This window comes from Schistocerca americana, chromosome 2 (assembly GCF_021461395.2).
Source record: "Schistocerca americana isolate TAMUIC-IGC-003095 chromosome 2, iqSchAmer2.1, whole genome shotgun sequence".
Taxonomy (NCBI): domain Eukaryota; kingdom Metazoa; phylum Arthropoda; class Insecta; order Orthoptera; family Acrididae; genus Schistocerca; species Schistocerca americana.
In genome coordinates, this window is record NC_060120.1 from 191,182,877 (window position 1) to 191,195,369 (window position 12,493).

At 41.0% G+C, this 12,493-nt stretch overlaps 1 protein-coding gene across 1 annotated transcript in view; it reads left to right on the forward strand.

Moving 5' to 3' along the window:
• The window catches only part of LOC124593675, a 106,655-nt gene that overhangs the window by 57,443 nt on the left and 36,719 nt on the right, over window positions 1-12,493 (forward strand). The window contains exon 4 of the mRNA XM_047131968.1: window positions 9,536-9,707. Coding sequence (XP_046987924.1) covers window positions 9,536-9,707 — 172 coding nt within the window. The remainder of the gene's footprint in view (window positions 1-9,535; window positions 9,708-12,493) is intronic.

Genomic DNA, 12,493 nt, shown 5'->3' on the forward strand with positions numbered 1-12,493 from the left:
TGTGAGAGTGACAGACACGCTGCCCACTGCGGGTGCAGAAGGTAAACACTTTTGCTGCAAGTTAGCAAAGAGAGTAAGAGAAACTATAGATCCTGGACCTTGCACGGATCAATATCGTACCAGCAGTTCACTTCAAAGGTACAACACAGTATTGCCATAATGCCTAAGCGTCATTCCATGTCAAAGGGACCAATATTAAAAAGTGTCCCCACTCAGCCATCTCCAAATTTAATGAAATTTGGTGTGAAGGTTCTTTACAGTCTTTGATAGTTATATACCAAATTTCAGTCCAGTATCTTCAGTGGTTAAATTTTTAGGGGTTTTTAAAGAGAGGCTACTCACCCTTGCATCATGTACGAAGGTGCAGATGCGCCAAGTTTGCTAGGCTTTTTTTAAAGTGCTAGCACACATTTGGTCGCTTGCTTTAACATACATTGACAACTTTTTATGCTGAATCACACCACGGCAAAAGTTGGGGATTTAACTACACCTAAAGTTGTTAAAAAATTCGTCGTGCTATTCTGAGAGCCAAGGTTTGAAGCAATCACACCAAAAACTTCAGAGGGTTGTTCCTACCTATGATGTCTGTATGTGAATCAAATTAATTAACACTGGATGCCCAGAAGGAATCATTCACATCTGCAAAGTTAGCCAAAATTTTCCATGTGCAAATTTAGGGTATTTTTGGGGGGCAATATCTCAACTGTGTCTAATTCTACATCTACATCTACATCTATACTCCGCGAGCCACCTTACGGTGTGTGGCGGAGGGTACTTATTGTACCACTATCTGATCCCCCCTTCCCTGTTCCATTCACGAATTGTGCGTGGGAAGAACGACTGTTTGAAAGTCTCCGTATTTGCTCTAATTTCTCGGATCTTTTCGTTGTGATCATTACGCGAGATGTATGTGGGCGGTAGTAATATGTTGCCCATCTCTCCCCGGAATGTGCTCTCTCGTAATTTCGATAATAAACCTCTCCGTATTGCGTAACGCCTTTCTTGAAGTGTCCGCCACTGGAGCTTGTTCAGCATCTCCGTAACGCTCTCGCGCTGACTAAATGTCCCCATGACGAATCGCGCTGCTTTTCGCTGGATCATGTCTATCTCTTCTATTAATCCAACCTGGTAAGGGTCCCATACTGATGAGCAATACTCAAGAATCGGACGAACAAGCGTTTTGTAAGCTACTTCTTTCGTCGATGAGTCACAGCTGGAAAGAGCATGCTTTAAGCTTTCAAAGTTGTATTGTTTAATTTCTGGACCTTGCACATTGATGAGTAGGAATACCTATTCAAAAGTAGGGAAAATGGATTATCGATAAATACAAAAAATTAATACAATTTGAAATTGTAAATTAAAAAATGTGTAAGTGTGTCTTTTGATAGTACAAGATTTGCCTGCAGTTTATGGAATGTAACTGTGTTAATAAGTGTATTGTACAATATTTTACAGTATGGAATATAAATGTAATAAAACCTCAGAAAATGCTCTTAAGATCATAAAATCTAGATGAATGGAATGTTACATTGTTTAGGATGTTCTAACCCTACAACGCATGGTGGTGCATTTATGCATTGTCACTCAGTTTCCATTGACATTATAAAACAGCAGTAGTTTTTAAGACTCAATTCTTGCAGCCATGATACATTGCTGAAATACCACTTTCAATTGTTGCTTTCATTATTGAAAATTTTTGCTTGTCAGTCTCTGTGTCGTGTAATCCCTAGTGTTGACATTGTACAGTCTTAGTGTTGAGTGCTGAGTGTTTGAATAATCAACAATTATTGTTGTATCTGAAGGTAAGCACTAAAACAATATGTTTTGATGGTCTAATTTATGTCTTTTATGTACAGACAAGACTTAATCTTCAATGCTCCAAACCCAGATATTCATAAGCTTTCAAAATCACTTGTTATAGATTAAAAAACTATTGTATAAAATGAACCAAGAGACCCTTTTACCCAGCTATTATGGTGGAACAGATGGAGCTGATTGCCACAAGTCGTCACCGTTCTAGTATTACAAAAGTCAACTACAATCAGTTAAGAAAACGTCACCAATAGACAAGGAGCTTCTACGGCATAGGTCTGGACTTGATTTTAATGAAAATGCCCAAATTTGTCCATACCATAATGCTTTGTTGATGACAAAACTTCAGTTCCTGCAGAAAATATGCTGCAACACATTTGTTAAAGAAAAACATGTAACCAAGAAGGCTTGAACAGCAGTAATCATTGCAATGTCTGATAGACTGAAGTTACTGACTAATGTTTTTAAACCTGGTCAAAAAATTTGTACCAAATGTAGACAAGAAGTGGCCCAAAAAGAATCATTCCACCAGGATAAGCAAGAATCACCATCCACTGAAGACATGGATGTTGTTGATGCTTGCTTTACTGCTAATACGTCATTATCACATTTTGTGAGCTCAGGCTGAAATGGTGTACTACAGTTGGTGCTTCTGGATCACATTCAATATGTGTATGTGCAAATCATCAAAATGTCAAATTAATGTTGGCTTCAGAAACATCCATCCAAGATGATCACAATATTTATTTTTTTATGGGAGGGGAGAGAGAGAGAGAGAGAGAGAGAGAGAGAGAGAGAGAGAGAGAGAGAGAGAGAGAGAACTGTATGCAGTTTGGAATCAAAAGATTGTATACTACAATGTTGCGAGGAATGTCCAGGAAAAATTCAACTAAAGGTTTTTCCTCAAAATGCTTTTAAGGAATCTGAGCCTGAAGAAACGATGCAATACCAACAGTAGGTCCATACTGGCAAACATTGGAGACATGTCAGAGAACTGTTCAAGATTTCATGAGGCACTGATTTTGAAAATTACTGGTTTAAGAAGTTATCACTTCGTGACAAAACACTATAGTTTATACCTTAAGTAGCTAAAAAGAAATCTTGCAGAAATTGAATTAAATTATATTGGTGGATTTTGCTGAGCATTATTCATTTGTTGTTCAAGATGCTGTGCAAGGATTTCATTGGGAAAATAGTCATTTGTTATTTATTTTGATGGCAAGGAGTGTCAGAGTATTAGCATTTGTATGATCAGCAACTGTCTCTGTCATGATACCATTGCCTTGTGACGACATTGGAAGAACAACAGAAAACTTGCAGCCTGTGCTAGTTTGCCGAGGCCCTTAGATAACCAGGTATTGACTCCGTATGATTTGTTCAAATTCTGTGATGATAGTATTCCAGGAATAAAGTATTTTATGTACCAAAAGAAGATACTGAAAAAAATCCAGGTTTGCTATGGGCCATACAATATCTGGAACAAGAGAAAAACATCAGTTTAAGCAAATTAATTGTGATCCCCTCAGAGTAGGCAGAGTTTCCAATGGTGCTCCAGCATTCACAGTTAATGGTTCTGAAGCAGATGAAGAAATTCCAGCAACCTCGATTGCATGTTTACAACCAGGATAGTATGTTGCATGTATGTATTGACAATTTTTGTGGGTTGGAAAAGTGTGAAGTTTTACATGAACAACAAGATCGTCCTCAATTGCTTTATGCACCCACGTGGTTCTGCCCATTCATTCCTCTGGCCAGCTGCTAAAGATACCTGCTAGATTCCTGAGCAACATATTTTCATGACTTTAGAAGCACCATCACCATCATCATGAGGAAGAAAATACAGTTTTCCTCAGTCTGTCCTTGACAAAATTGTTGAACTATTTAACCAAAAATGGAACTGAGTCTTAAGTGTTTTTGTTTTGCAAATTTTCTGTGTTGCGTATTATGCTTGTTTTATGGCATATGTTAAATTAACGTTTGAAACTGATTTATATACTTAAAAAAATTATTGTGGGACGTAATGAATAAAATATTTCACTTTTAAATCTCCTTGAAGTGCTAAAATAATAATTTTTGAATTATATTCTTACCCAGCTGTGGCAAGAAATAGAAGATTGAATGAGCCACGTTTGAGATTTTGTCCCACAGTCTTTTCTTCTAGGCATTCTATGTTAGTTAAATTTGATCCGTATATAGAAATCATAGTTAGGAAGTTTTGGTGTGATTGCTTCATATGAAAAGTGGCCAATACCAACAGTAGGTCCATACTGGCAAACATTGGAGACATGTCAGAGAACTGTTCAAGATTTCATGAGGCACTGATTTTGAAAATTACTGGTTTAATGCTTTCTCCGAAAATTATTTCGAGCAGTTAGTCCACGAACCCACGCGAATTGTAAATGGTTGCGATAACACACTTGACCTCTTAGGTACAGAAAGCTGGCTAAAGCCTGAAATAAGTTTTGCAGAAATTTTTACGAAGTCTCAGACGATGTTCAGGAAGGAAAGATTAGGCAGAATTGTTGATGGAGTGTTTGTGTCTATCAGTAGTGGTTTATCTTGTAGTTGGTGCACATCGACAGGGCAGAAAGATATGTATATAGCTTCTTTTCTGTGTTTACTTCGTAGATTCTTACTTAAATTGCGTGTGAGTTTCGTATAGCAGGTGTAATTTCGAGTTTTAGTTACTGTAATCGTAAATTCAAGCAGATTGTAGCGCAGTCGTTAGCCATTTGTTTTGTTTTGGTACGTCAGTGGCACTTGTCTGTCTAGTAGGCTCTCAGAGACCAGTGTGGCCTGAGCTCCCAGTTGGTGCATATTGACAGCACAGAAAGATACATATATAGCTTCTTTTCTGTGTGTACTTCGTAGATTCTTATTTAAATTGCGTGTGAGTTTCGTATAGGAGGTGTAATTTCGAGTTTTAGTTACTGTAATCGTAAATTCAGGCAGAGTGTAGCGCAGTCGTTAGGCATTTGTACAGGTTACTTCATACATTCTTTGCATGTTGCCCTTGCGTTATCTAGGCACGGACTCGTGTTTCAGTAACTGTTGTTCAACATCAATTAGAATGGACAGGGACTATGATTACTGTGTTCGGATGAGGGCTGAGTTGGCATCCCTTCGCTCACAGCTGCAGGCGGCGCTGACTTCGGTCATGCAGCTTGAGGCTGTTGCCAATGGGCACCACTGTGGGGAGCCGGACTTGGGTATCACGGGGATGTCAACCTCGTCCCGTATGTCCCCAGATCGGTCTGCCGCTGTGGTGGCCCCGGTTGCTGCCCGCAGTGGGGCTGAGCCCTCGCCTGTGGTTGATTGGGAGGTCATTCCAAGGCGTGGCAGGCAGCGAAAGACGTCCCCGGAGGCTGATCAGAAAGCCTCCCCGGTGCGTCTGACAAACAGGTTTCAGGTACTGTCTCTGGCTGAGCCAGATACAGCTGCCTGCCTGTTTCAGAGGATGGTTCTCAGCCTTCACGGTCCGGGCAATCGCAGAGGTTGGGCTTATTGGTAGTTGGGAGCTCCAATGTTAGGCATGTAATGGGGCCCCTTAGGGATATGGCAGCTAAGTAGGGGAAGAAATCCAGTGTGCACTCCATGTGCATTCCGGGTAGAGTCATTCCTGATGTGGAAAGGGTCCTTCTGGATGCCATGAAGAGCACAGGCTGCAGCCAGCTATAGGTGGTGGCACATGTCGGCACTAATGACGTGTGTCGCTTTGGATCTGAGGAAATTCTCTCTGGATTCCAGCGGCTATCTGATTTGGTAAAGGCTGCCGGTCTTGCTTACAAGATGAAGGCAGAGCTCACCATCTGCAGTATCGTTGACAGAATTGACTGCGGACCTTTGGTGCAGAGCCGGGTGGAGGGTCTGAATCAGAGGCTCAGACGGTTTTGCGACCGTGTTGGCTGCAGATTCCTTGACTTGCGCCATAGGGTGGTGGGGTTTTGGGTTCCGCTGAATAGGTCAGGAGTTCACTACACTAAGCTGGCGGCTACACGGGTAGCAGAGGCTGTGTGGGGTGGACTGGGCGTTTTTTTTAGGTTAGAAGGCCTTGGGAAAGTACGGGATGGGCTGCAATCTCAAAGGGTGCATGGCAAATACAGGACGTGATTGGATCAAGGAACAGTCAGAACCGTATTTGTAAATTGTTGTAGTTGTGCTGGGAAAGTCCCTGAGCTTCAAGCGCTAATAGAGAGCACAGAAGCTGAAATCGTTATAGGTACAGAAAGCTGGCTAAAGTCTGAAATAAGTTCTGCAGAAATTTTTACGAAGTCTCAGACGATGTTCAGGAAAGATAGATTAGGCAGAATTGGTGGTGGAGTGTTTGTGTCTGTCAGTAGTGGTTTATCTTGTAGTGAAGTTGAAGTAGATACTCCATGCGAATTGGTGTGGGTGAAGGTTATACTTAACAGCAGAACTAAGTTAATAATTGGCTCCTTCTACCGACCCCCAGACTCCAATGATATAGTTGCTGAACAGTTCAGAGAAAATTTGAGTCTCATAACAAATAAATACCCCACTCATACGGTTGTAGTTGGTGGGGACTTCAACCTTCCCTTGATATGTTGGCAAAAATACTTGTTCAAAACCGATGGTAGGCAGAAAACACCTTCCGAGATTGTCCTAAATGCTTTCTCTGAAAATTATTTCGAGCAGTTAGTCCACGAACCCACGCGAATTGTAAATGGTTGCAAAAACACACTTGACCTCTTAGCCACAAACAATCCAGAGCTTATAGAGAGCATCATGACTGATACAAGGATTAGTGATCACAAGGTCATTGTAGCTAGGCTCAATACTGTTTCTTCCAAATCCACTAGAAACAAATGCAAAATAATTTTATTTAAAAAAGCAAATAAAGTGTCACTAGAAGCCTTCCTAAGAGACAATCTCCATTCCTTCCGAACTGACTATGCAAATGTACATGAGATGTGGCTCAAATTCAAAGATATAGTAGCAACAGCAATTGAGAGATTCGTACCTCATAAATTGGTAAGAGATGGAACTGATCCCCCATGGTACACAAAACAGGTCCGAACGCTGTTGCAGAGGCAACGGAAAAAGCATGCAAAGTTCAGAAGAATGCGAAATCCCGAAGATTGGCTAAAATTTACAGACGCGCGAAATTTGGCACGGACTTCAATGCGAGATGCCTTTAATAGGTTCCACAACGAAACATTGTCTCGAAATTTGGCAGAAAATCCGAAGAAATTCTGGTCGTATGTAAAGTACACAAGCGGCAAGACGCAGTCAATACCTTCGCTGTGCAGTGCCGATGGTACTGTTACCGACAACTGTGCCGCTAAAGCGGAGTTATTGAACGCAGTTTTCCGAAATTCCTTCACCAGGGAAGACGAATGGAATATTCCAGAATTTGAAACACGAACAGCTGCTAGCATGAGTTTCTTAGAAGTAGATACCTTAGGGGTTGCGAAGAAACTCAAATCGCTTGATACGGGCAAGTCTTCAGGTCCAGATTGTATACCGATTAGGTTCCTTTCAGATTACGCTGATACAATAGCTCCCTACTTAGGAATCATATACAACCGCTCGCTCACCAATAGATCTGTACCTGCAGATTGGAAAATTGCGCAGGTCGCACCAGTGTTTAAGAAGGGTAGTAGGAGTAATCCATCGAACTACAGACCTATATCATTGACGTTGGTTTGCAGTAGGGTTTTGGAGCATATATTGTATTCAAACATTATGAATCACCTCAAAGGGAACGATCTATTGATACGTAATCAGCATGGTTTCAGAAAACATCATTCTTGTGCAACGCAGCTAGCTCTTTATTCGCACGTATCAGGTGTTCCCCAGGGAAGCGTCCTGGGACCTCTGCTGTTTCTGATCTATATAAATGACCTGGGTGACAATCAGAGCAGTTCTCTTAGGTTGTTCATAGATGATGCTGTAATTTACCGTCTAGTAAGGTCATCCGAAGACCAGTATCAGTTGCAAAGCGATTTAGAAAAGATTGCTGTATGGTGTGGCAGGTGGCAGTTGACACTAAATAACGAAAAGTATGAGGTGATCCACATGAGTCCCAAAAGAAATCCATTGGAATTCAATTACTAAATAGTACAATTCTCAAGGTTGTCAATTCAACTAAGTACCTGGGTGTTAAAATTACGAACAACTTCAGTTGGAAAGACCACATAGATAATATTGTGGGGAAGTCGAGCCAAAGGTTGCTTAGAAGATGCAACAAGTGCACTAAAGAGACAGCTTGCACTACACTCGTTCGTCCTCTGTTAAAATATTGCTGCATGGTGTGGGATCCTTACCAGGTGGGATTGACGGAGGACATCGAAAGTGTACAAAAAAGGGCAGCTCATTTTGTATTATCACATAATAGGGGAGAGAATGTGGCAGATATGATACGCGAGTTGTGATAGAAGTCATTAAAGCAAAGACTTTTTCGTCACGGCGAGATCTATTTACGAAATTTCAGTCACCAACTTTCTCTTCCGAATGCAAAAATATTTTGTTGAGCCCAACCTACATAGTTAGGAATGATCATCAAAATAAAATAAGAGAAATCAGAGCTCGAACAGAAAGGATTAAGTGTTCGTTTTTCCTGCGCGCTGTTCGGGGGTGGAATGGTAGAGAGATAGTATGATTGTGGTTCGATGAACCCTCTGCCAAGCACTTAAATGTGTATTGCAGAGTAATCATGTAGATGTAGATGTGGCAGTGGTTGGTCAAACCTTGGCTCTCAGAATAGCATCATGAATTTTTTAGTCACTTTATAGGCTTGTATCTATGTTTAGGTGTGTCTAAATCCCAAATTTTTGCCATGGTGTGATTCAACATAAAAAGTTGTCAATGTATATTAAAGAAAATGACCAAATGTGTGCTAGAACTTTAAAAAAAGGCCAAGAAAACTTGGTGCATTTGCACCTTTGTATGTGATGAAAAGATAAGTAGCCTCTTTTTAAAAGCCCCTAAAAATTCAAACACTGAAGATAGTGAACTAAAATTTGGTATATAACCGTCAAAGACTGTAAAGAACCTTCACAGCAAATTTCATTTAATTTGGAGATGGTAAAGTGGGGACCCCTGGTCCCCTCAATGTGGAATGACCCCTAATTCACTGTTGCGGCTTATTGTATATTGCAAAAAGAATGGTAAAGTAAACTCCAAATTACAGGTGGTTAGGGCAGACCGATAGATCAGTACAGTGCATTATAATTCACTGCTGCTGAACACACAATGTTCCCCATGGTTCTCAAAAACTGCCACCATCCATATTGTCATCTCTTATGCTCTCCTGCTCAGAGTTCATCACTGCAACAGATAGCTTCAAGCCCCACCATCCAACAGTTAACTGCTTCCAAAACAGCTCTCTCTTCTTCGCAACTCGCAACCTCTCTCCCCATATGCACTGTTGCTGAGACCCACTTGACTTGCTCTCTACTTGCCTGCAAGTGCTGCACCAATATCAGGGATGAACATACTGACCATTCCCTGTAGGGGGCGCAGTATGGACTTCCTTCAAATGGTTGGCTGTGTGGCAGATTCAAAAAGTGTGGGAAATCAGCACAGTGCAGAGAATCTTGCTGTATGCATCTCCTAAGTCTTGCACTGTAAAATTGTAACACTAACTTCATCTGTAGGTCCATAAGTTTGAGTAGACTGCCTTGCTTGTCTGTCTGATAATCACATAGTCATGAATCACACTTGTAATATTCATAATCTTTTTGTCTGGTGTCTATTCCAGAACTCCTGACTGTGAACAAAATATGCCAGCAGAACCAAAAACACTATTAGCTATAAAAAGCAGAATTGAGAAGAGGCAGAAGAAGAGCAAAATGCAACAACCAAAAGATTTGTCAGCTACAGATGCTGTGGCACAGGAAAATACTGCAAACAGCAGCAGTGATTGTACAATGGTATGTCAGTCAAAACTCTTTATCAGGAGGATACTGATGCAGTGTTTAAAATAATTACTGTCTCCTCAGGTAACCTTAGTACCAGTACCAGCAATTTGCTGTGTTCTGTCACTGAGCATGCTGTGCATTATAACAGCAATGGCCGTGGTAACAGTTTTTGCAACACCTGTGATTTGTATTCCACCTTTGAATGCCATAATTCCGAACTTTGCAGAAGGCAAATGCCTATCCAATCAGTGTGAGTGATTTAATTAATGATTCACAGGTTGCCAACACATAGTATTAGATAGCCCAACTATTGTGAAAATTATGCAAATTACAGTAGAAGACACGAGGAAGATGCAAGTGTTTTGTCTTGTCCATAGCATCCTCTATGTTAGCCAAAAATGGACCTGCATGTGTCCCTGATATAGTGACCATAGAAGATTGAAGGTTATACCATAGACCATAAGACTGAAATTTTACATGGCTAAAAGCTAAAAGAAACAAGTTTTGCTCTAAATGAAGTTACAAGTATGCTAATGGTAGACTGCAGTACAGTGTCTCACTGGTCTAATTATTTTTGTGGTGTTTGTGTGAACATAAATAGTAGTACAGGAAAACTGCAAATATAAACAGATAAATGTAGTTTAGGTGCACTTGATGAAGATTGTTGTGCGACGTGCAAAGAATTTTCTGAGACTACAGGGAGTCCACTGTTAGGATTATAGGTTAAACATGAATCCCTCACTGCTTGATAGCTCAACTAGCTCAATTGATGAAGCAACTTGACATCGTGCATTGCTCAGGTGAAATATTGGCAATAAAACCATAGTGTTCTTGCTTTGAATTGTCACCATTGATGAAATAAGAGTTAAATGCCTCGAGCAGAATGTGAAATGACAGTCCAATGAATGGAGATGAAGCAACTTGACATCGTGCATTGCTCAGGTGAAATATTGGCAATAAAACCATAGTGTTCTTGCTTTGAATTGTCACTATTGATGAAATAAGAGTTAATCGCCTCGAGCAGAATGTGAAATGACAGTCCAATGAATGGAGATGTACAACTACTGCACAAGAACAAAAAGAAAATATTTTCAGGCCAGAGATAAAACAAGTGATGGTTTCTGTGTGGAATAAATGTCGTTGTAGCAGTGTTACGACTTACATGAAGAAAAATGTACAAAACAAGACCTCGGTTGCTAGAGGCAAGACTACTCATTCTCAGAGACAACACTCTAAAACTGTAGAAATACTGCCTGTATGAAAAACTGTGTGAACATGGCTGGACAGTGTTAAGTCATGCTCCCTAAGTCCGAACATGAATCAGCTACACTGAAGCATGAAAGAAAATGGTATAGGCAAGTGTATTCAAATACAGAGATATGTAAAGAGGCTGAATACAGCACTGCGGTCGGCAACACCTATATAGACAACAAGTGGGATTGGTTATGCTACTACAGTGGCAGGTTAATGAGATTTAAGTAAGTTTGAACATGGTGTTATAGTCAGTGTACAAGTGATGGAACACAGCAGGTAGCGATGAAGTGGTGATTTTCCTGTATGACGATTTCACGGTGTACCTAGAATATCAGGAATATGGTAAAACATCAAATCTCAGACATCGCTGCAGCTGAAAAAAGATCCTGCAAGGATGGGACCAACGATGATGGAAGAGAATCATTTAGCATGACAGAAGTGCAACCCTTCCACAAATTGCTGTGGATTTCAATGCAGGGCCATCAATGTGGGCTTTCGAAGCTGGAGGCCCACTTGTGTACCCTTGATAACTGTACGACACAAATATTTTCATCTTGCCCTGGGCTCATGAACACCAACCTTGGGCTATTGATGACTGGAAACATGTTGCCTTGTCGGATGAGCCTTGTTCCAAATTGTATCGAGCAGATGGATGTGTACAGATATGGAGGCAACCTCATGAATCCATGGTGAATCCATGGACCCTGTATGTCAGCAGGGAACTGTTCAAGTTGGTGGAGACTCTGTAATGGTGTGGGGTGTGTGCTTTTGGAGTGATGTGGGACCCCTGATACGTCTAGGTGTGACTCTGACAGGTAACAGATACATAAGCATCCTGTCTGATCACGTTCATCCATTCGTGTCCATTTTGCATTCTGATGGTCTCGGGCAACAGGACAATGCAACACCCCATACGTCCAGAATTCCTACAGAATGGCTCCTGCAACACTCTTCTGAGTGGGATGTCTGGGATGCCTTGCAATGTGCTGTTCAGAAGAGATCTCCACCCCCTCATATTCTTACGGATTTATGGACAGCCCTGTGGGGTTCATGGTGTCAGTTCCCTCCAGCACTACTTCAGACATTAGTCGAGTCCATGCCACATTGTGTTAGGCACTTATGCACACTCGCAAGGTCTCTACACGATATTAGGCTGGTATACCAGTTTCTTTGGTTCTTCAGTGTATAATTCAGTGTATTCTCAGAGCTGGACAACCTGTGGATAAATGTCTTTTCCTCCTCTGGAAGAGCTTTCTGTCACCATTACTGAGTCATGTGACAAATGAACAGAGAAAGTGTCCCAGATGGAACACTAGAGTTTCTGAGATATTGGAACATGGCGATTGAGAGGCAGTGGGAATGTATATTGAAGAATTGTAGAGAGATACCGGAAAATAAACAAACAGTAAGGTAAACAAAAAAGTGTGCATTAATTATGAAATCTCTCTCTCTCTCTCTCTCTCTCTCTTTCTCTCTCCTCTCTCTCTCTACACACACACACACACACACACACACACACACACACACACACACACACCAATCAA